This window comes from Gymnoscopelus braueri (assembly GCF_963280865.1).
Source record: "Gymnoscopelus braueri genome assembly, chromosome: 11".
NCBI classification, from domain to species: Eukaryota; Metazoa; Chordata; class Actinopteri; order Myctophiformes; family Myctophidae; genus Gymnoscopelus; species Gymnoscopelus braueri.
Window position 1 is genome coordinate 47288459 of NC_137613.1, and position 21933 is coordinate 47310391.

At 42.2% G+C, this 21933-nt stretch overlaps 3 protein-coding genes across 6 annotated transcripts; 2 read left to right on the forward strand and 1 right to left on the reverse strand.

Moving 5' to 3' along the window:
* Window positions 1–140: 140 nt before the first annotated feature.
* On the forward strand, window positions 141–13294 carry LOC308095678 (uncharacterized protein; the record flags this gene model as incomplete). The annotated part of the gene is made up of 4 exons (XM_080442722.1): window positions 141–255; window positions 2056–2471; window positions 4554–4721; window positions 13153–13294. The coding sequence occupies exons 2-4, from the start codon at window positions 2074–2076 to the stop codon at window positions 13292–13294; spliced, it is 708 nt and encodes a 235-aa protein (XP_080298848.1). The 5' UTR covers window positions 141–255; window positions 2056–2073.
* Window positions 7790–10504, forward strand: LOC308095393 (ubiquitin-protein ligase E3A-like; the record flags this gene model as incomplete). Of its 4 annotated transcripts, none has more annotated exons than XM_080442450.1 (2): window positions 7967–10023; window positions 10165–10504. In XM_080442450.1, the coding sequence occupies 2 exons, from the start codon at window positions 7973–7975 to the stop codon at window positions 10502–10504; spliced, it is 2391 nt and encodes a 796-aa protein (XP_080298576.1). The 4 variants fall into 4 exon arrangements, with proteins under 4 accessions (XP_080298574.1, XP_080298576.1, XP_080298577.1 ...); XM_080442451.1 differs by having other exon boundaries at window positions 7967–8287; window positions 9500–10504; XM_080442449.1 differs by having other exon boundaries at window positions 7973–9844; window positions 10010–10504.
* Window positions 13295–14505: 1211 nt separating the features above from the next.
* On the reverse strand, window positions 14506–21795 carry chrac1 (chromatin accessibility complex subunit 1). The gene is made up of 3 exons (XM_080442809.1): window positions 21505–21795; window positions 18296–18422; window positions 14506–17262 (listed from the first exon to the last, which is right to left on the reverse strand). The coding sequence occupies exons 1-3, from the start codon at window positions 21709–21711 to the stop codon at window positions 17183–17185; spliced, it is 414 nt and encodes a 137-aa protein (XP_080298935.1). The 5' UTR covers window positions 21712–21795; the 3' UTR covers window positions 14506–17182.
* Window positions 21796–21933: the final 138 nt, after the last annotated feature.

Sequence of the window (21933 nt, forward strand, 5' to 3'; positions counted from 1 at the left end):
ATAAAGAAAATAATAATCATTTTCTTTTTTTAAATGTAGGAAAAGGAAAAAAATAGATTTTTACTAAAAATTGCACCGCGACCTAAACATGGGTCCCGACCCACTGGTTGGGAAACAGGTGGCATTGAGCCTCGGCTAGTCATTGTTTCCGATAAGCTGACACACTGAGGCAGATCCGAGGCTTCCACACACACACACTGCCTTTAGTCTACAGACTGACTGACTGACTGGGACTTCTATCTGTCTAACGTTAAGGTAAGAGACAGTTCTTATAATATGTCCTACATTCATCAACACCATTCTCTACAGAATTAATAGAGATCGTTGTATTATGATGATGGGACAAAATTGCCAGACCTGCAAATGCATTTTCTGTTTACTAAAGAGCTGGAGAGTCCGAAGCAGTGGTGGAAAAAGTACTATTTTTTTAAAGTAAGTAAAAGTATCAATACTGCTATGTAGAAACACTCTATTATAAGTAAAAGTCTGGTGATCCAAATTTACTTGAGTAACAGTCAAAATGTTTTGGCATCAAAATGCAGTTAAAGTACCAAAAGTAGTTGTAGAGTGTAACCAAATGGACCATTTCTCAGGTTACACTCGCAGAGTTATAAATGCATAAATTAGGCTAAAACTGAACGAATTTTATTGTGAAGCTTTACTTTTCATTGGACAAATGATCCAAAGTTGATTTTTTACAAATCATGTTTTAAAACCTTGAAAGTATGTGCATATTTATACATTTCTGTTACTTGTCATTGTCACGGTTAAATTCAAGTTCAAGTTTTCATTATGGTCAAAACCCTGGAAAAACAAATGATGCAAGCTCAAAAGCAGCCAGACTTGTGTGGAAAATAACTGAACTGAATGCTGTTCCAGATGCCTGCCAGAGCTTTACGTCAACCTGGCATCCAAACAAACCCATAAAAAAGAGTAGAGGTGTGCATGGTGTGTGTGTGTGTGTGTGTGTGTGTGTGTGTGTGTGTGTGTGTGTGTGTGTGTGTGTGTGTGTGTGTGTGTGTGTGTGTGTGTGTGTGTGTGTGTGTGTGTGTGTGTGTGTTCTGGGGGGGGGGGGGGGTTACAAGGTCAAATTGAAATGCAGTTGTGGAAAGTAAGTATGAAACATTCTGCAGAAGCTCAGTGCTGGAATTTGTAGGCTATACTCTTAATTTAAAAGCAACAATACCACAGTAGAACAAATACGTGTATCGGTATTAATTATGCATTATAATTATACTAATAATAATGATAATAATATCATTATTACTACTATACATCCAATTTATTATAAAGTGCTTTTCTGGGTACTCAAAGTTGCTTGAAAATAATGTGTCACCGGTAGGCAGGTTACTAAAGTGTCCACAGCCCTCCTCTGGGACACAGAGTGAGTCGACAGAAATGGTGCCGTCTTATAAGGAGCATCAGAGAGGGTCAATTATATGAATATAGGCCTGTCACAGTTATTACATATTAATCGCCTAATCGCAATTATTTGAGATAATCACAATAATTACATAATTGTCATAATCATTTCCATGTTGAAACATAAAAAAATAGAATGGAAATAGAAGACCTACCCAGCTCAAATTTCCACTATTCATATAAAGTATAATATTATGTAAGTTATTCGTCATATCTGCCCTGTGCACCTTTTGTTTAGGAAGCCTAAAAGCCAAACAGAAATGTAATTAGTATTCATCATGTTCCAATGTTCAACGACAATTAATCGCAATTATTTGAGTGACAATTAATCATATTTAATGCCATAAATTGTGACAGCCCTATATATATGAAGATTATAAGGTTGAAAATCGTTCCTTTAACCCTTTAAGACCGGGAACGCATCTGTGTCATTTTAAGATTTATTTCTCTATTAAAAAGTAGCAGATCTACAAGCTCATAGCGTGGCACCGAGTGCTGCGCTATGAGCTTGCATAGCTGCTATTTTTGAATAGCGGGTCCGGCAAAAAATAATGGTTATAGCTAAAAATCTAAAATGACACAGGTGCGTTACCGGTCTTAATGGCTTGATTTAACGAGGCCATGTGTTCGCAGTCTGCCTGGAACGTGGTCATGCTCCGCGCCACAGACGCGAGTCGGACGTGGCTCCGCTTGAGCTGCTACCTCCTGCTGGCAGGGTGGTCCCCGGGCGTGGGAGCGGGGGCCAGGGGGGCAGCGGGACCCCAGCAGCGGCCGGGGGAGGAGCCAGACCTGGACGAGTGGGGCTCCGGTTCCTTCCTGTTCCAACAAGACCTTCTCCACAGCAGCAGCTTCCCGGCCGACGGCCCCCCGTTCATCATGGAGACGCCGGGAGAGCCGGCCAACTGCACAGAGCGCTTCTGGCTGCCCGCCGCCGCGTCCTCCTCCTCGGTGTGCTGGGACGACGTGACCGCCGGACCCGAGGAGCTCCAGAGGTCACGTCTACTGGTCCTCCAGAACCGAGCCGCCCTGCAGGCAGTGTCCACCTCCAGGTTATATAACCACTTAAACCTTATATCAGGGGTCTTCGACAGGGGTCCTCAGAGTTACTAAACTCTAAACCATATATGGGCAACTGGTGGTCCTGGGGGCCACACCTTCACTTAATGCGGCCCACAGGTTAATATCGGAATACTGATATATTGATTTCAGCTGTTACAATTCCAAACATGCAAACATGACCCACTTTAATTACTTGCTTAATGACTAGTATTAAAATTCTGTTGTCTTTTTTATGTCCAATGTATTTGTATTTAAGTTCATAAAATTATTAGTATGACTAAATGCATTTGAAATTAAATAAAAATTTAACTTTTCAGGATTCCAATTCAAAAATAGCGTTTTGAGCTTGTAGATCTGCTATTTTTGCTACTTTTGTGTGACATAGAATGGTGAAGTACGGCATTCATTAACGAAAAAAGTTAAAATACGGAGATAAGAGGTGTCTTATATCTCTGCTGTCCAGCCTGAACCTGCTAACTCCCAAACGCTCATTGTTCAGGAAACGAAAAAACAAAATATACGTTTTTCAGGAAATGAAGAAAACCTTATATTTTTAAAACAAAGCAATACTGCCTCATCAAAGTTGGTATAGTGACTTTATATATTGTCAGATACTTGCATGTGTCATTATATTATCAACACCCAAATCGCGGGTAAATCAACACTTTACCCAGCGCGAGTGGAGTTAGTAGTTTCAGACGAGCAGAAATCAAGCTGAAATGGAGTTGTTGTCCAAACAACAATAGCTCCACTCGCTGCTGAGGGAGAGGTTTCAAAAGGGTACAAATTCCCAAAAGCCAACAATGGATCTCCAAGCTCACAATGAATCACAACAACGTGTGAATCAATGCCCTGATGCTTCATGACACTTATTATATAGGCCTACAATAATAAACAGGACTTTAAATATTACAATAACTTCTGCAAAGAGGTCGTAGAACTAGCGTGGCAGAAATGCTACGAACGCCTTTCTTCTTGTCACATTGCTCTCCTCATTAAACACTTCATAGATTTTAGAAATATAATTACTTGTTTTCATAACATTAGCGTCAGTGCTAAGTTTGATAAACAGGTACACTGTATAGTTTTAAAAGACTACGGGGAGCTTTACGTCGTGCTCCTCCTCCTGGCTCACTGCGCAGCGAGCTCTACTCATGCTGTTAAAAGGCAGCGCTAGAGAGGAGAGGGGGGAGTTGTTTGTTTTTGACGGACAGTTTGAGGATCCAATGGAGTTGGGAGTTTTCGTCAGAGGCGCTTTTTAATACTTTTCATTGGTTCAAATGTTTTGATTTTTTACACAGACGTAAAGGGTGTTCAATAGATTTGATTTATGAAAAAAAAAAAATGGAGTTAGCTGGTTCGTCCTGGACACCGACGATATGCAATGTGTCCCTCTGGAGTGAGTGTGGAAATATAGTGGCCCTCTCCATGATCAAAGTTGCATCACCCCTGCTCTAAACGCTAAATCTTTGAATGAAAGATAATTTTTTACATAACCACTTGAATACTAGCGTCCCTATTCTGGTGGAAACATTCGCCGAAAATAGCCGATCTACAAGCTCACACGCTTGTAGATCGGCTATTTTCGGCGAAGAGGTTTGGTGTAGAGGGAAAAAAGAGCAGACCAACCTGTGAAAGGTCAAGTTTACTTAGTATTGAGGGTTTAAGTTGTTAAATGTCTGAACATTCAAATTAACATGAATCCAACATATTAAAAAAAACATGAATTTCCACAACACTGATGATAGCGCTGTCAAACATGTCTATGAAACCATCTATGAAATCTATGAAAAGATTTAATCTACAACATAATTTTATACATTATGTGGTGGGGGTCCCTGCTTCATCTCTCTCTCAGCTAAGGGGTCCTTGACCTGAAAACCTTGAAGACCCCCTACCTTATATGGTTACATTTTTAAGCATTAACAATTTAAGAAAAGGCATTTATTTAAAGGGATAGTTCACCCCAAAACGTTTTTTTCCCCCAATCGATTAGTCACCCCATGGAGACTTGAATTCATGGATATTGTTGTTTAAACTATACTAACTGTACTACCTGTGTCCACCTCCAGTGGGGTGGAGGAGGGGGGGTCGTCGTACCAGCAGCAGGCCAGAGAGGAGGTGCAGGGGGTGTCGTCGGACCACCGCAGTGTGCAGGAGACCGTGGACACCGTGAACAAGGTGTTCATCTCTCTGCAGGAGAAGAGGAGAGAAGGACAGGAGCAGAGGACCTTCTCGAGGTAGGACCCAAGCCCCCAGAACCCAGAGGTTGCATTGAAGCGCATTGGACATGCTGGTTATTCATAGGTACTATAGCTTAAAACGGCCTGGAGCCACTGTCACGAACAAGCGAAAACGGTTTCGATCAATGGGCTCGATGCACGAGCTTGCGCACAGGGTTGGGCATGGAGGTGACGCAAAACACGTCACCTCAGTGACGCATAACGTGTTGCAGAAGCCCCAAATAGGCCTCGCCCATCACATTTCACAACCGGGAAGAAGGGGTGATTTTGGCCCATGCGCTGGGTGATTTCCGGTGCCCTCTCTATTATTTTTTAACTCTATGGGTAGGAGAGAGAGAGAGAGAGAGAGAGAGAGAGAGAGAGAGAGAGAGAGAGAGAGAGAGAGAGAGAGAGAGAGAGAGAGAGAGACATACAGAGAGAGTGAGAGTGTGTGTGTGTGTGAGAGAGAGAGAGAGAGAGAGAGAGAGAGAGAGAGAGAGAGCAAAACAGAGACGTTTTTCTCACGAATGAATGACCTATTTTATACTTTGTCATATGACAGTGGGTGTCGCATGACATGCAAGAGGAGCAGAAATATCCGATTTAGAAGCTCACAAGGTGTCGCGACGTGTCGTCAGTTTAGATCTGCTATTTCTGCGAAATTATGTCTGTGGGTTTTATAAATATTGAACTATAATGAAAAGTATTAACAGGAGCTTGTGACTAAATAATAACTACATTGGATACGTTGGAACACAGGTTCTTTTATTCCATTTAATGAAAAGTAACCGTTTCCATCCAGCAGCAACGATGAACAACACTCCGTTGCTATCAGGAAGAAACCTTGTATCTCCATATTTCAACTCCCCCCTCCCCCCTGTAAACTGATGCCCTACTTCATCATACAAGAGCGTCGCAAACAATACACATTATTATTTCGAAATACACAATTAAGAAATTATAATAATAAAAAAAGGATGATTTTGGACTTACAAGGTTTCCACCAGACAGCCACAGCATGCTTTTTTGGGATCAGCGTTGTTAAAATTCCTCACCGGTGATGTCAACTTCATTGGTGTCTGGTGTGAACCTATTCCACTGGGTAGACTTAGAGGAAAACTGCTCCACTTTGCACCAAATACTGATCCAAGGTCAGTTTGGGGTTTCTGCCTTCTGGGAACCGAATTACTTTTACGCAGTGGTGGAAAAAGTTTTTAGATTTCTTTTTTTACCACTTAAACCCCAGCATCCGTATTGTGAAAATAGCAGATCGACAAGCACTATAAAACTTTTTTTAACGAATAACATGTAATTTTGTCCTGTTAATACAATATAACTTTTACAATTGGGGTGGTTGTATTTAGTCTCCCTGCTCTTCTATTGAGACATTTAGATTGTGTCAAAGATCATGTCTCACCTAGACACAGGATCTGACAAAAAAATGTACCTGATGATCAAGATTCAATTTATCCCCTAAGCAAGCAGCCAGGCTCTATTAGCTCAATGGTAAAAATGTCAGCACTTGAGCAGGAAACCGGGTTCAAATCTGGGGTAGAAGAGGAAATTTACATAGTGCAGCTTTAAAGTATGGTTTGTATTAATCTAATTCTGCAAAGTAACTAGCTACTAACGCTTTCAAATAATTTTAGTCGAGTAGCAAGTACAATATCTGGCTCTGAGGTGAAGTGGAGTATGTACAGTAGTGGAAATGTATGAAGTAAAAATGGAAATATTTTAAGTAAAGTAAAAGCACCGCATAATTGTACTTACTTACAGGACTTGAGTAAACATACTTGGTTACTTAACTTTCCACCACTGACTTTAATGAAGGGAATGTTGAATCCTAGATCAGTGTGTTGTGTTGAGTTGTGCACGGTCCACACAAAAAAAAGAAAACACCAAGTAAAAACATCTGTACAGACACAGCTGAGTCATTTCTGTCAGCACATCTGGGTGAGACCAAGGTTGTTCACGAGAGTAATTGCAGGCCCTATTATAGTTAAATAAAACTAAAGTTAAAAGGGGAAAATATTAATTATCGGAAACTAAAATAACCACTTAAACCCTTTGTACTTTGTTGACTGGTGTCTCAGAGGGGTCTATATACTTGGACCCCTCCCCTTTCCCCCGTCTAACAACGCTAGCTTATTAGCTTGTATTGGCTATTTTCACCGAATGTTTGCCTATTATGACTAAGGTTGGGATCCGGAACCAGAGCAATTTCACCCGAGGGATTTTAAGGACCACCATAACTCTGAGAGTGTACAAATGTGTACCTAATTATGACATCCATTTGGATGCCACTCTCAGCGCCACTCTCAGAGTTGTATTTCTACAACTCTGAGACCTTACGGGTCTCAGAGTTACAGACCTGTAAGGGTCCATTTGGTTCCATTTGTACACTCTTAGAGTTACAGTATGACCCTCAAGTAACCCAGAGGGTCCCTGGATATCACTTTGAGAACCAGTGAGGTATATATATAGGAATTGTTAAAGGGAACCTTTACGGAATCGGTCCCAACCCTAATTATGACATGCCCAGAATAAGGTTGTTAGGGTTCAAGTGGATCTTGGTATCCATACTCAGAGCTTTGTATTAGAGAGTTGCGTCACCTTGGGGAATGAAAACAGCGCCGGTCACGTGGTTCATGTAAACTCCAAATAGTGACAAACGCTCATAGACTCCAGTGCATTCCGTAAACTTCCGGCTTTGTCACTATTCACCAATATAAGGCACCGTAGAAGACTGTTCCGATGAAGTGAACGGAGGTGACGCAACACTCCTTATATGGCTCTGCCCACACTCATCTGTGATCTATGACATATCTATGACGTAGGAGGAATCCGTGGACAAGGATCGCGAATTTAAGTTAAATACCTCAAACAGCATACGACACATGCCTCTACACAGCAGAAAGAGGGATGAGCATGCAGTAAGATGGCCTTGAATGAAGTTTAATATTGAAGTGTCTCAGATCAGAACGAAACCTGCATTTTACTCCGGTTTGGCCTGTGGAGGGATTCTTGCGTTCATAAATACCCAGACAGAATAACGCGACAACTGAGAGGGATATAAAGTCTCGTATATGAATCCTGACGAGAAGGAGGACTGCGAGTGTGCAGTGCCACCACAGGCCGACACCACCACGGAGCCACAGGCCGACACCACCGCGGCGCCACAGGCCGACACCACCGCGGCGCCACAGGCCGACACCACCGCGGCACGCGGACACGCCAGGGAATACGAGGAGCCCCACGAAGCGAACCGAATGAAGCGCGCAGCTGCCAAGCACCTGATAGAGCGCTATTACCGCCAGTTAACCGAGGGCTGCGGAAATGGATCGTGCTCCAACTCCTGGTGCGCCTCGTCGACGGACTTCCGTCACATGGCCAACAACACCGCAGCGCTCAAGGCTCTGGAGCTCTACAAGATTAGCGCCAAGCTCTGTGACGCCCGCCCGTCCAAGAAGGCCATCACCTCTGCCTCCCTAGAGAGCAGCGGCCACAACAACTCGGCATGCGGCAACGGCCGGGAAATGAACCATGGCAAGGATGTGCGTTCTGTCAGGGACGATTTTAAAGAGGTGATCTACCTGACGGAGGAGAAGGTGTATGAGGTCTTGGACATGTGCCGGGAGAACGAGGACTACGCCCCTCTGATCCGGGTCATCGGCCAGGTGTTTTCCAGTGCGGAGAGCCTGGTGCAGAGCTTCCACAGGTCCAAGCCCCACACCAAGGAGGAGCTGAAGTCTCTGCAGGGTAAGGACAAAGATGAGGGTGAGAAGGAGGCGGCCGCCAGCTCCGCTATGGCCATGGAGGAGGAGTTCTCCCCCTCCACGTCAACCTCTGCCCTGTTGCACGCGGGCGATGGCGCGCAGAAGCTGGGGCCAGATGAGGTGTCGGTCGACATCGAATCGGTGCGGCGGGTCTACGAGCGCGTCCTGTCCAACGAGAAGGTGGAGGCGGCCTTCCTCAATGCGCTGGTGTACTTGTCACCCAACGTGGAGTACGACCTGACGCACCACAACGCGTACTGGCGCGAGCCCGACTACCTGAACCTGTTCGTCATCGTGATGGAGAACGGCAACCTGCACAGCCCCGAGTACCTGGAGACCGCCCTGCCGCAGTTCTGCAAGGCCATGAGCAAGCTGCCGCTGGCCGCGCTCGCCAAGCTGGCACGCCTGTGGTCGCGCTATGGCGCGGCACGCATCCGCAGCATGACAGAGACCTTCCAGCACCTCATCACCTACAAGGTGATCAGCAACGAGTTCGGCAAACTTCACCTGGTGAACAACGACAATGCCGTGGTTGCGGCCACCAAGTGCTTGAAGGTGGTCTATTATGCAAACATACTGGGTGGCGAGCTGGACACGGGCCACAACGATGAGGCGGAGATGACACCACAGCTTCTAGGAGAGGACAGTCGCGACAAGAAGGTGCCCCGCATTGACCCACTGGAGACGGAGCTGGGCGTGAGCGCCAACGACTGCCGGCACCCGCTCGTGCCCTACGAGGAGTTCGTCAACGAGCCCCTCAATGAGGTGCTGGACATGAATAAGGACTACACCTTCTTCAGGGCGGAGAAGGCGAACAAGTTCTCCTTCATGACGTGCCCCTTCATTCTCAGCGCCGTGACCAAGAACCAGGGCCTCTACTACGACAACCGCATCAGCATGTACAGCGAGCGGCGCGCCAGCGCGCTGAACAGCATGGTGCAGGGCCAGCAGTTTGACCCATACCTGAGGCTCAAAATACGCAGGGACCACATCATCAATGACGCCCTGGTCACGCTGGAGAGGGTAGCGACGCGGAAGCCCGCGGCATTGAAGAAGCAGCTGTACGTGGAGTTTGCAGGAGAGCAAGGCGTCGACGAAGGAGGCGTTTCCAAAGAGTTCTTTCAGCTGGTGGTGGAGGAAATGTTCAACCCGGACATCGGAATGTTCACACACGACGAGAGCACCAAGCTGTTCTGGTTCAACCCGTGGTCGTTCGAGAACGAGGGCCAGTACACGCTTATCGGCATCGTGCTGGGCCTGGCCATCTACAACAACTGCATTCTGGACGTCCACTTCCCCATGGTGGTCTACAGGAAACTCTTGGGCAAGAAGGGCACCTTGATCGAACTGGCCGACTCCAACCCGGTTCTGTACCAGAGCCTCAAGCAGCTGTTGGAGTACGAGGGGAGCGTCGAGGACGACATGATGATCACCTTCCAGATCTCCCAGACGGACCTGTTTGGGTACGCACGCACATACGACTTAAAGGAAAACGGGGATAAGATCCCGGTCACAAAAGAAAACAGGAAGGAGTTTGTGGACCAGTATGCAGACTACATCCTGAACAAGAGCGCAGAGAAGCAGTTCGACGCCTTCAGGAGAGGCTTTCACATGGTGACCAACGAGTCGCCGCTCAAGTACTTGTTTAGACCCGAGGAGATCGAGCAACTCATCTGCGGGAGCAGGAACCTGGACTTCCACGCGCTCGAAGAAACGACGGAATATGACGGCGGTTACAGCAGAGGCTCTCGGGTTGTCAGGGAGTTCTGGGAGACGTTGCACTCGTTCGGTGAGGAGCAGAAGCGACAGTTCCTGCAGTTCACCACGGGCACGGACCGAGCGCCTGTGGGCGGCCTCGGCAAGCTCAAGATGATCCTCGCCAAGAACGGCCCCGACACGGACAGGTTGCCCACGTCTCACACCTGCTTCAACGTGCTGCTGCTGCCTGAGTACTGCAGCAAGGAGAAGCTGAGGGAGAGACTGCTCAAAGCCATCACCTACGCCAAAGGGTTCGGCATGCTCTGAGGAGGCACCGTCTGTCAAAGTCGGCTCCGGGGACCACCAGGGTTGAGAGAGTTTTGTGCCGGGGACCACCGGGGTTGAGAGAGTTTTGTACATTTACAGACCTGTAAGCGTCCATTTGGACCCGTGGTGGTCCTCGGAGTTAAAATCAGAGTTAATTCAACAGGATTTTAAATTGTAGATAGGGGATCCCAGAGCAAAACAAAAACTTTATCAAATGGGGGTCCGTGGTCCTAATTCTTATCAAACTGGGGGCTGGGAATCCGTACCGATGTAAAAGGATGACAAAAACACTTGTCAAGAGGGGGAAGTAAACCAAAAACTAAAAGAAGAAAAACTAAATCCAAACAAAACAGAATAAAAAGAGAAAGTTAGTCTGAACTCACAAGGTGTGTTCAGAATAGCGGGGAAACTATTTTTTATGTGCGGCACGTTTACATACAAAGCCAATGGAAAGACGCGACTTGGCCCGACGTTGCATTGAGCGGCGCAAATTAAGTGTTTCTCCGCTTCGGGTGTCCTCGCTCCAGCTTAAGTTTACACTGAGGATTTTACAGTGAACCAAATAGTTTGTACACTGTCAGAGTTAGATGTAACACTTCTGTAGCCTACTGGCAGCATGCAAACACATCTGTACCCTACTGGCAGCATGCAAACACATCTGTAACCTACTGACAGCATGCAAACACATTTGTAGCCTACTGGCAGCATGCAAACACATCTGTAGCCTACTGACAGCATGCAAACACATTTGTAGCCTACTGGCAGCATGCAAACACATCTGTAGCCTACTGGCAGCATGCAAACACATCTGTAGCCTACTGGCAGCATGCAAAAACATCTGTAGCCTACTGACAGCATGCAAACAAAGTTTGCATCTGTCCTGCGGGAAAGACCCAGTCAAAAAAGTAGTCAATTTCTACAGCAAAACTATAACTAGTCATGCAACTGAAAAACTAAATCGTATAATGTATACTAGGTATATATAATGAATATTTCAAAACTCTAATAATGAAATGCATTTGAATGCATCACTTTTATGGGACTGAAGCAATCTGACTTTTCTGTTGTTGCTTTGATGTTCAAACCTTGTATGTCCAAAACCGTTACTTTTCACTTTTTTTTTATTGAAAAAATAACCTGTGTTCCAATGGATCCGATGTAGTATTATTATTTAGTCACAAGCTAATGTTAATACTTTTCATTGGTTTAATATTCATAATGTAGGCTAATTATATGTGATATGTACTGTAATTATAGTTGAGCTACTGTAGTGAGGTTGTGAGTTTGTAGATCGTCTATTTGCACTACTTTTGCATGACAATGTCGTACGACAAAGTATAAAATACTGTGGTTCTCAAAGTGGGGCCCGGGGACCACCAAAGGTCCTTGAGGGGGTTCCAGGGGGTCCCCAGCTAAATAGATTAATATAGCATCAAAACCAGTTTAACCACTTTAACCGTACTGTATTATACACCGGCTATATGACAATAGCAGATCGATAAGCTTACAACATTTCACGATGCAAGGCATTGTGAGCTTGTAGATCGCGTTGTGAGCTTCAAATAATCTTGAAAAAAATGCAAACACAAATCTTTTATGGGAGCAGTGGTGGAAGATATTTTACTTAAGTAAAAGTATCAATACTGCAATGTAGAAATACTCTGTTACATGTAAAAGTCCGGAATTAATACTTTACTTGAGTAAAAGTACAAAACTATTGGTATAATAATATACTTAAAAAATACCAAAAGTAGAAAGTACTCATTATGCAGAATGTCCCATTTCACAACTTTTCCATATGTATCAAATTCCTTTGAAAATAACAGACCTACAGTACAAGCTCACAATGCGGAGCTTGTAGATCGGCTATTTTCGGCTATAGATATGGCTTAAGTGGTTAATGTATGTTTTGTAATAATAATCAAAATTTACAAAGTAACTATTAGCTAAAGTTTTCAAATAATTGTAGTGGAGAAAAATAACTATATTTGCCTGAGATGTAGTGGAGTAGAAAAAGTACTGAAAATTGGAATTACTCAAGTAAAGTAAAAAATACCTCAAAATGTCAGTACAGTACTTGAGTAAATGTACTTAGTTACTTTCCACCACTGTATGGGGTCTGCAGCCAAATACATATTAATTTGGGGATCCTTCACCTGCAAACGTTTGAGAACCACTGATGTAGGGCATTAATTTATTAAATGATCGATTATTTTGTATAATCAATTAAATCGATTACTTTAACTAGAGGTTCGGGCCGCTTCGCGGCCCTCACATCTAGGCCCGATCATATCACAGTCCATATTTGGCAGTGGTAGCTGCATTGGAAAGTCCTTATGGTTATGACTGATCATGGTAATCGACTAATCGAATAAAGAGATGCTGCGGCCAAAAAGAAGGAAAGCTGCTGTTAAAATGTAGTTTTATATTAATTGTACAATATGTAAGTACATTGAAGGCGGGGAAAGAAGCCTAAATATTAGCCAGAGCACTGATCAACAGTCTGTGGCAAGTTTGGAGGCAAGTGGAGCGATCGTACGTACTTTTACCCCGGACGAACTTTTGGAGGTCACTACAAATTATAGTAGTAGGATTAACGGTTGCACCCCAGCATTGTATTTACGGTTTGATGTCTCTTCCACTTCCAGCATGAAGGAGCAGATTGCCAGCACAAGGGACGCTATGGATCACAGGGACTACATGTTCAAGCTACTAGAGAAGCAGTTCTCCATCCTGGAGAAGTCTTTACTGACCATGCAACATCGACTGCAAAAACTACTGGCTCACTGACAGCCTGCTGTTGACTCTAGGAAGCAGGGGTTTTCTAACTGTTTGTGCCCAAAGCAAGGCACACACCTACTCAAGTCCAAATCTCAATGCACACCTCTGTATTCAATCTATTCATAGCGAAAATAGCCAATCTACAAGCTCACAACGAATCACGGTGTGACGCGTTGTGGGCTATTTTAGCTATTTTTCAAATGAAATACAAAATTAAACTTAAGAATTTCACTTAGAAGGACATGCCATGTTGAAAGTAATTTAAAATGCAAAACATAGGGTATATAGAATATGTCTCTGTATTGGGAAATGAGCATTCACAAAGTACTGATGTAATAAAAAAAAAGAAAAAAGTTCTGTATAGTTGTATATACTGCAATGATAATGTGTGGTCGTCACAAAATCCCAAGGCACATGGCCTGGACATGTCCCACATCACACCAGTGTGCCTCAGTGTGCTGGCGGAAACCACTTGAAAGCCACTGCTCTACTGCCACCTTGTGGATTCTAGTCAATATGGTCATTATTAGCAAACATTATGTAATGCACAGTTAACAAATGCATGCATGCTCAGGATAACAACAATGCTCTCTGTAGTCACAAGTATTATCAACAGACCACAACACTCTTCATAATGCACCTTATTTTGCAATTAAAGCGACAATCCGTAACCCATTTTTAAAAACATTATTTTAACCAATCTGTATGGTAGACAAGAGCATGTTAACAATACAATATAACGAGAACACCTGCTGGTTGATAAGTACTGCCTCAAGCTCATAAGTGCAATACTGTATCACCCCTAGCCATGAGAGTATATATACCCTCTTGTAATTTGCTGGAATGTCTTGTTTGAGCGGTAGAAATGTTGTCTCCCATGCAGGAGTCCCAGGTTTGAACCCTATTATACAGCTCCTGTTTTATATTGTACTAGTTTAAAATGTCTGCTAATTTTTTTGTTTGTTTCATCACTTTTTTCACTTGTTTATCCTGTATCCTGTATGCTGTTTGGATCACATTGGTATCCCAACCTTAAAGAGTATCTTCTGTTTAAAAATGAGCTGGAGAGACAGGAAGGCCCCGGTTACTGGACAAACACTCCGTAGCAATGATTTGAACACATATTTAACACATCATTTTGACAAAAGAGATAACTATATCACTTACACCTCCTTTAACAGCATCACGATTAAGTGTCAGTTCTGTAAGAAGTGTAAAATAGGTGAACTACAGTATGACATGGTTTGAGTCTTTATTGTGTAACAGCCAGACGTTGTTTACACTTCAAATATTCACATCTGTTCAGAGCAGTGGTTGTTTGCATCTTTCAACACAGTGCGGGTACACTCACAGTAAATGGAGTAGTTAAAATAATACAAAATAATATTTAAATCCATTAACTACTTGCTTTTAGTACTGTCAACTAACGCACAGCAATGCTTAGCTTCAACAAACAGCAATTTACAACTAAGAATAACATAGGCAAAGAGAAGTCCTGTTATTTTCACAGATTTTGTGAGCATCATCAGGGTAAAACATTACGTGACAGCATGGGTTTAAAGACATGGTTTACAATTATGTTTTTGTTTAAACAGCATAAGCACTTTCACCAAGGATGAAACTCTCGCCCGGTTTTATAGTTTGTTTTCCAGGTCAGGTTAAAAGCGACAGCAGTGTAAAACATGACGGTCTGCAGGAGGCTGACCTTACACGGTGATGTAAGCAACACAGCTGCCTGCAGTGAATCAAATTAATAATGGGTGACAGGTGTGTAAGATTTGCAACTGCGATGCGTTCTCGCCTCCCATGTTTTTAACCTGCTGTAGCTTTTAACCTGAAATGGAAAACAAACTACAAATTCAGCCTAAGGTTTCGCGGCACTTTAGGCTCCATTTCAAGAAAAATGCCCAAAACATGGATGCTAAATTGAAAGCGGTAAAAGACCTGAGATATTGCTGCTTCATCTGTGTGGAATGGAAAATTTCTCCTATAGCTCCTCATGTTGGTCCACGACATCGAATGATCATACAGGAAAACATTAGACTCTACCTTCCTTGAAGGAGCACTTCACCCATTGTCAACCTTATCTTCATGAAAGTCGGTCCTGTCCTCACTAATGCTCACTATAAAATGGCGTCATTTCTGCCTACACAGTGTGTGTCTCAGAGGTGGGCTGTGGACAGTTCAGAAACCTGCCTAACACAGACATCAATGGTAGGCATCGTTGGAAATGTCAAAGATGTCTAATCATGTATTATTATTTATGTATGCACAATGGCTTCCATTTCAGCATGCTAACTTTCTAGGAAGAGCAAGGCTGTAGTTTCTATTAGCTTGGAATCCCCATCGATGACGTTAGCAGACGGAAAATTGTGCCATCTTATAATGAGCATTAGCTGAGGACCAGTTATATGAAGATACGGTCCTTTTAAGGCAGTGCATACAAAAGTATTAATTCCACCAGGCTGAGAGGCGTAGGAGCAGGCCATATTGCTTAAAAATAAAACCACTCTCTGAAGGAACAAGCCAGGCATGTAAAACACACTATGTCCTAATGCTTCACGCTTAAACACACCTAAAATAAAATAAAAAACGATATGCTCTTTTCAAGTATGTCGCTTTACTAGCAAAAACAGTACTGTAGCCTACACTCATTTATTATCTTTGGGACGGCAAACAATGGGAGGTCAAACTTCTATTATCTCTCAAATTAGGACTATTATATTGATGTCATTAAGAGACTAGGAATGATTATTTTATTTATTTTATCTAGATATTGTCTCACATTTTGGATATTGAGATAGGTGTTCTTTCCTTTCCTTTTAAAGGCTGCATAGTAGTAAAGCAATGTCATTTTCGGAACTTACATGATTGTAGTAGCTGTTCTAGAATATGCCTTAAGCCGCTTACTTATTATAGAGGCATTACTGATTATGGTATTGTTGATCAAATATCTCTGTGTAAATATTATGTGAAAGGACCAATAATCATCTGCACAATATCATTAGAATATTGCTAGAGGTATTTGGCCAAAAATATTCCAAATGTGGCAGAGCTAGATGTCATTATGCCAAATTAATGCAGTGGTGTTTCTTTGAACCTCTTGGTACTGTCTAAAGGTAAATGTATGCTTTGAGTGACAAGTGCCAAATGAAAGAGACGTCCTAAAACGACAGAAACGTGTCTCGGAATGTGTCGCGTACCTCTGGAACAGAATGAACGGTCACAGGCGCCTTCATGAAATGTTGACTGGCTGGGAAGGTTAAGTAAGCTCCGTTACCACGTGTGACACTACATTCACTTCCTTGTTTACATTTTTTGTCGACGCCGTCGGTGTCCCGCAGGCAAGTATGGATGTTCAAAACTCTGAACGAGTGGTGGACAGTAACTAAGTACATTTACTTGAGTAGCCTACTGTACTTAAGTACATTTTAGTGTTTTTTTTGTTTAGTTTTTAAGCACATCCATTTCACTCCGCTACATTTCAAATAGAAATATTGTATTTTGACTGGAAAAAGATAATTATTAATGAACCACTTGCAAACTTGTAGATCTCCATTTTGGAGATGTTCTAAATTTCAACACAGCAATGCATTTTTAAATGCCCTTCATAATTGTACTTTTGAATACTCGAGTATATACTTTGTCCACCAATGAGACGCGTAGCTCGACGTGTCACTTGTCGCTCAAAGCATTAAATTGACCCAGTGTATGTAGATCGCTTCAGGAGAATGTTTGTCCTTTTAGAGTCCTGCCGTTTGCATGACGTTCATTCTTATGCGGTCTAGAACGCCACCTATGTTGAGTCTCTTGCGCCCGTCACTTTTTGCTCCGGGTACATGAACCCATGTGACCACAAACTGACATTTAGTGACGGGATGGCGGCCGGCGTGCTTCTCAGATGTCTGCGTCCTCTTCCTGCATCTGCTCCAAGGTCTTCAGGTAATCTCTTGCCAAGATCTTCTTCGGGAGGATGTCTGTCAATTAAAAGGATGAAGAAAATGCAATAAAATCAAGCAGTGGTTCTTAAACTGGGGTCCTTGGGGAGGTTCCAGGGGATCCCCAGCTATATTAGTTATAATAAGTAAATCTTCACTTATGAGGGTTGCTGGCACAAAATATTATCACATAACGGAGCCAAATACATGCAATTTCGGGGTCCTTCAAATAAAAACGTTTGATTAACCATTTAGACCCCAGCATCCGTATTCTGGGGGAAAACTGTCGCAGAAAATAGCAGATCAGACAAGCTCACAACGTAGACCGGCTTTTTCCAGCGAAACTTATGAGTAGTAATGAGAAAAGTAATGTAGAGCGAAAACACAGAAGTCATAATTTTCTATTTTTAAAGTAAATTTTGTTTTCAAAAGTGCAAAAATAGCCGATCTACAAGCTCACAACGTACAACACAACTTGTAGATACGCAATGTTTTGCTACTTTTGAGAGGCACAGTAGCATAATGAAATAGGGCGTTAATTTACGTAAGAACCTTTAATGAAAAAGGTGCTGGTGAATATGGAGATACAAGGTTTCCACCTGACAGCAACGATATACTGTACATGTACGTAGCAGGTGTTCACAGCTAAAGCAGAGCAGGGCTGAATTAGATTCATAATTGTCATGATCGTTTCCATTTTGAAAAATGTTCATACATTTTCAAACATTTTCCAAAGATAGCAGAAATAGCAGATCTACAGGCTTAGCAGATCTACACGCTTACAACGTGTCACAAAGTGACGCGTTGTAAGCTTGCAGATCAGCCGTTTCTGCAATTTAAAAAGTTTTCTGAAAGTATAACATTATTAAATATGTCAGTAATTTATTTGTATGTTTAAGTTATTTGTCATATCTGCCCTGTGCATTTTTTTTATGCGAAGCCTAAAAGCCAAACAGAAATTAAGTTTTTATTCATATGTTCCAGTGTTCAATGCCAAAAACACAATTAAAATTGTTAATCGCAATTATTTGTGTGACAATTAATTGTGTGTAATGGTGACAGACAGCTCTACCTGTGAGGAACTGGAAGGTGTCGTTCTCCTCAGCAGCAGTGGCCAGGTCACAGTAGGCCAGAGACTTTGTGTCTCTGCCTGACCCGTTTTTAAAGGAGGACAGAGCCAGATGCTGCACAAACAGCTCCTGTTAATAAAACAACAACAACACCACAATCAGAATCAACTGTATTGTCACATCACAGGTTTACAGGTGTAAAGAAGTGGATGCAATTTGGTTTTGTGCAAGCTCCATCGTTTTTTTGTTATTTTCAGAAGGTGAAAAGAAATGAAAAAGGGGGGAGGGAGGGAGGGAGAGAAATACAAATCTAAACAGATATCTATCTAAGGTACATTACATAATACACATACATATCCATCTGGTACAATATACACAAGGTTAGACATAAGGTGCATGAACACAATGATCCGGTCCATGCACTCACCAATAGGACTGTGCAAATGAACAGAAAAAAATAACTATATTTAGAACCAATAACAGAGTTATAACCAAATATCTGGAAGCAAGGTTTTTTAATACATTTATTTTAATCTCTTATATACCAACAAATCAATTTAAAGTAATAAACGAAACCGATTAGTCTGTTTAACATAAGAGCATAAGTATTATACTATATATTGTACAATCGTGGCGTACACAGTGACAAGCTTATAATAATAATCATGAAATCGTAAAAGTTTGAAATAATCTGTGAGATTGATTTGAAGTCAATATCGCCCAGCCTCACTCACCAAACCAACAATTTGGGGAAAGTAACTAAGTACATTTACACAAGAACTGTACTTACCCATCACTTAAGCCCAGTATATCGTCGCTGTCGGGCAGAAACCTCTTATCTCCATATTCTAACTGTTTGTGTTTTTGCGTACAGTAATGCCCTACTTGATCAAAAGTATCAAAAGTAGCAGATATACTAGCTAAAATGTTGAGCTTGCCTTGTAGATCTGCTACTTTTGCTATTTTTGAATTTGAATCCTGAAAAGTAACAGTTTTGGACATATGAGGTTTCCACTCGACAAAGACGATTATTGTACTTTGTCGTATGATGAATACTAGCAGAAATAGAAGATGTACAAGCTCACAATGCGGAGCTCTCTATTTATACCATTATTGAACATCAGTCCAATATTGAGGTGCTTTCACTTTACTTCCATTTATTGATACTTTATACTTATACAAATATTGTACTTTATACTCCACTGTTAAACAGCTTTAGTTACTAGTTACTTTGCAGATTTAGATCATTAATACAAAACATACATAAAGTGACACAAAGCCATTAAAATCAGCCCCACCTTTTCCCAGCTGCAACATTAAACTGATGAACACATTAATGCAATTAGCCTACTAATTACAATCCAATAATATAATTGGACCATTCTGCATAATGACTTTGGTACTGTGTGTAAGCAGCCTATATTTTGAATGGACGCCACAATCAATTATAGATCAAAAATATAGATCTGCTCTCGATGTAGATTCTACCATCCAGGCCTCCAACTAGCTGCAAGCAACTTTGCAGTCTGCAATGCAGTTGCAACAAGCTCCACTGATGAAAAGTCTGATTGTTTAAAAAAATGAACAAACCAATAATGCACCTGTAGTAGGGCGAGCTTTGATTACCATCTTTGTCTCTGCCAAGACTTTATCTTAAAACAATCCATCGCTGTCATGTTATAACTGAGTTATTATGACTGAATAACTTTCTGTCATAAAGTAAACTCTTTGCAGCCATGGGTTGCACTCCTTCTAAATCACTCAACGTCCAGCATACACCACCTGTTTACAACATGCACTAATGCAATGAACGTGGAGTATGCTTCCAAACACATAGAACAAGGATTATTGATTATCGACAGAAGGTTTCTCAAAAACATGACAAAGATGGAGTTTCATTAAACAAAGTCTTGACAGAGACAATTATCATTCAAGTTTATATACAGCTGCAAAATTAGGTTTTAGCGTTTATCATCGTTTTGATACAATCAGATAGGACGTTTCTGTTTCATGAATGGGTTGTCAATGGAGCCTGATGCAACAGGCTTGACATAGGGCTTATAAGTGATTAAAGTCATAATGTACTTTCCACCTAGATAGCATATTAAACGAGAGCAAGCCCATATTAAATCGACAAGCCCACAACGCGTGGTATTGTATTGTAGATCTGCTCTCGTCGTAGGCTCTCGCTATATCTCCAGTTAGCCATGGATCACGAGACGGTCATCTGTCATGACCGTCATGGATGAACTTCAACATAGTGTTTGCGCTTTCTCCCCTTTTAGTCCGTAAATCTACTTAAACGTTCAGATTTCAAATATAAAGAGCTTACCCCATGGCCACGGATGTTACAATTATGTCCGGGTCCTCAGAAGTACCTGTATCTTCCGTATTGTTCAATAAAAAGCATTTTAATCCAATCGGTGGCCATTTTCTCGTAGAGTTATAATGTATCAGAGTGCAATGCACCTCCCAACTGATAGGTTGTAGTTGAAAGCATAATGGCGAAAAATTGTGAAAATGGCCACCGATCGGATTAAAATGCTTTTTATTGAACAATACGGAAGATACGGGTATTTCTGAGGAGCCGTACACAATTGTAACATCCCTGGCCATGAGATAAGCACTATATATTTGAAATCCGAACGTTTGCGTAGATGTACAGGCCAAAAGGGGAAAAAGTGCAAACACTATTTTGAAGATGGGTTCATCAATTAATTTCAGGATCTTGTGGTGGAAAAAGTACTCAAATTAGTTAATTAAGTAAAAAATAATAATATCAATACTGCAACGTAGAAACACTCTGTTACAAGTAAAAGTGCAGTAATCAAAATGTACTTGAGTAAAAGTACAAAAGAAGAATGTACTCAATATGCCCATTTCACAAGTTTTCAAATCTGAAAAGATCTTTTGAAAATAGCAGATCTACAAGCTCACTGTGAGCTTGTAGATCGGCTATTCTCTCGGCTATTCTCAAGTGGTTAGTCTATGTTTTGTAATAATAATCAAAATCAACAAAGTAACTAGTAACTAAAGTTTTCAAATAATTGTAGTGGAAGAGGAAAAGTACAATATTTGCCTCCGAGATGCAGTGGAGTACAGTAAAGTAAAAGTACAGAAATGGAAAATAATCCAGTGCTCAAGTACAGTACTTGAGTAAATGTACTTAGTTACTTTACACCACTGGATAAATAGATCTAGTCATCCGTACCGTGGCCTTGGTGGTGAGGAACAGAGCCTCCTGGTTGATGTTGGACACGTCGGGGGAACTCTTCATGATCAGCCTCACTCTGGAGATGGGCAGAGAGATGGAGTGTCTACTGGAGGAGGAGGAGGAGGAGGAGGGGGGCGAGGAGAGATGCTGCTCCTTGTCCGAGGAGGAGGAGGAGGAGGAGGTGTTCTGCTCAGACATCTTCATCAGCCAGAAGCTTGTGTTTTTTATCCTTTCTGAACAACTCACTGAACTGAACTGGACGAGCGCACGCCTGACTCTTCTTCTATTGTTTTGGTTCTCCTTCTTCTTCTTCTTCTACCTTCTACTACTTGTTACTTCTTCCGGATGCTAGAGATATGTGGCTCTGCTGCCCCTCGCTGGTTTGAAAGTGGTATTTCACTGTGGGTGGGTAAAAGTACTCAAATG

Excerpts from the sequence above, each read along its gene's own strand:
- chrac1 (XM_080442809.1), bottom strand. The coding sequence starts at position 21,711 with ATGAAGATGTCTGAGCAGAACACCTCCTCCTCCTCCTCCTCCTCGGAC. Across the intron at positions 18,423-21,504 it reads TCCTCACCACCAAGGCCACG|GAGCTGTTTGTGCAGCATCT; the intron begins GTACGGATGACT and ends TTTTATTAACAG. Across the intron at positions 17,263-18,295 it reads CACCTTCCAGTTCCTCACAG|ACATCCTCCCGAAGAAGATC; the intron begins GTAGAGCTGTCT and ends TTTAATTGACAG.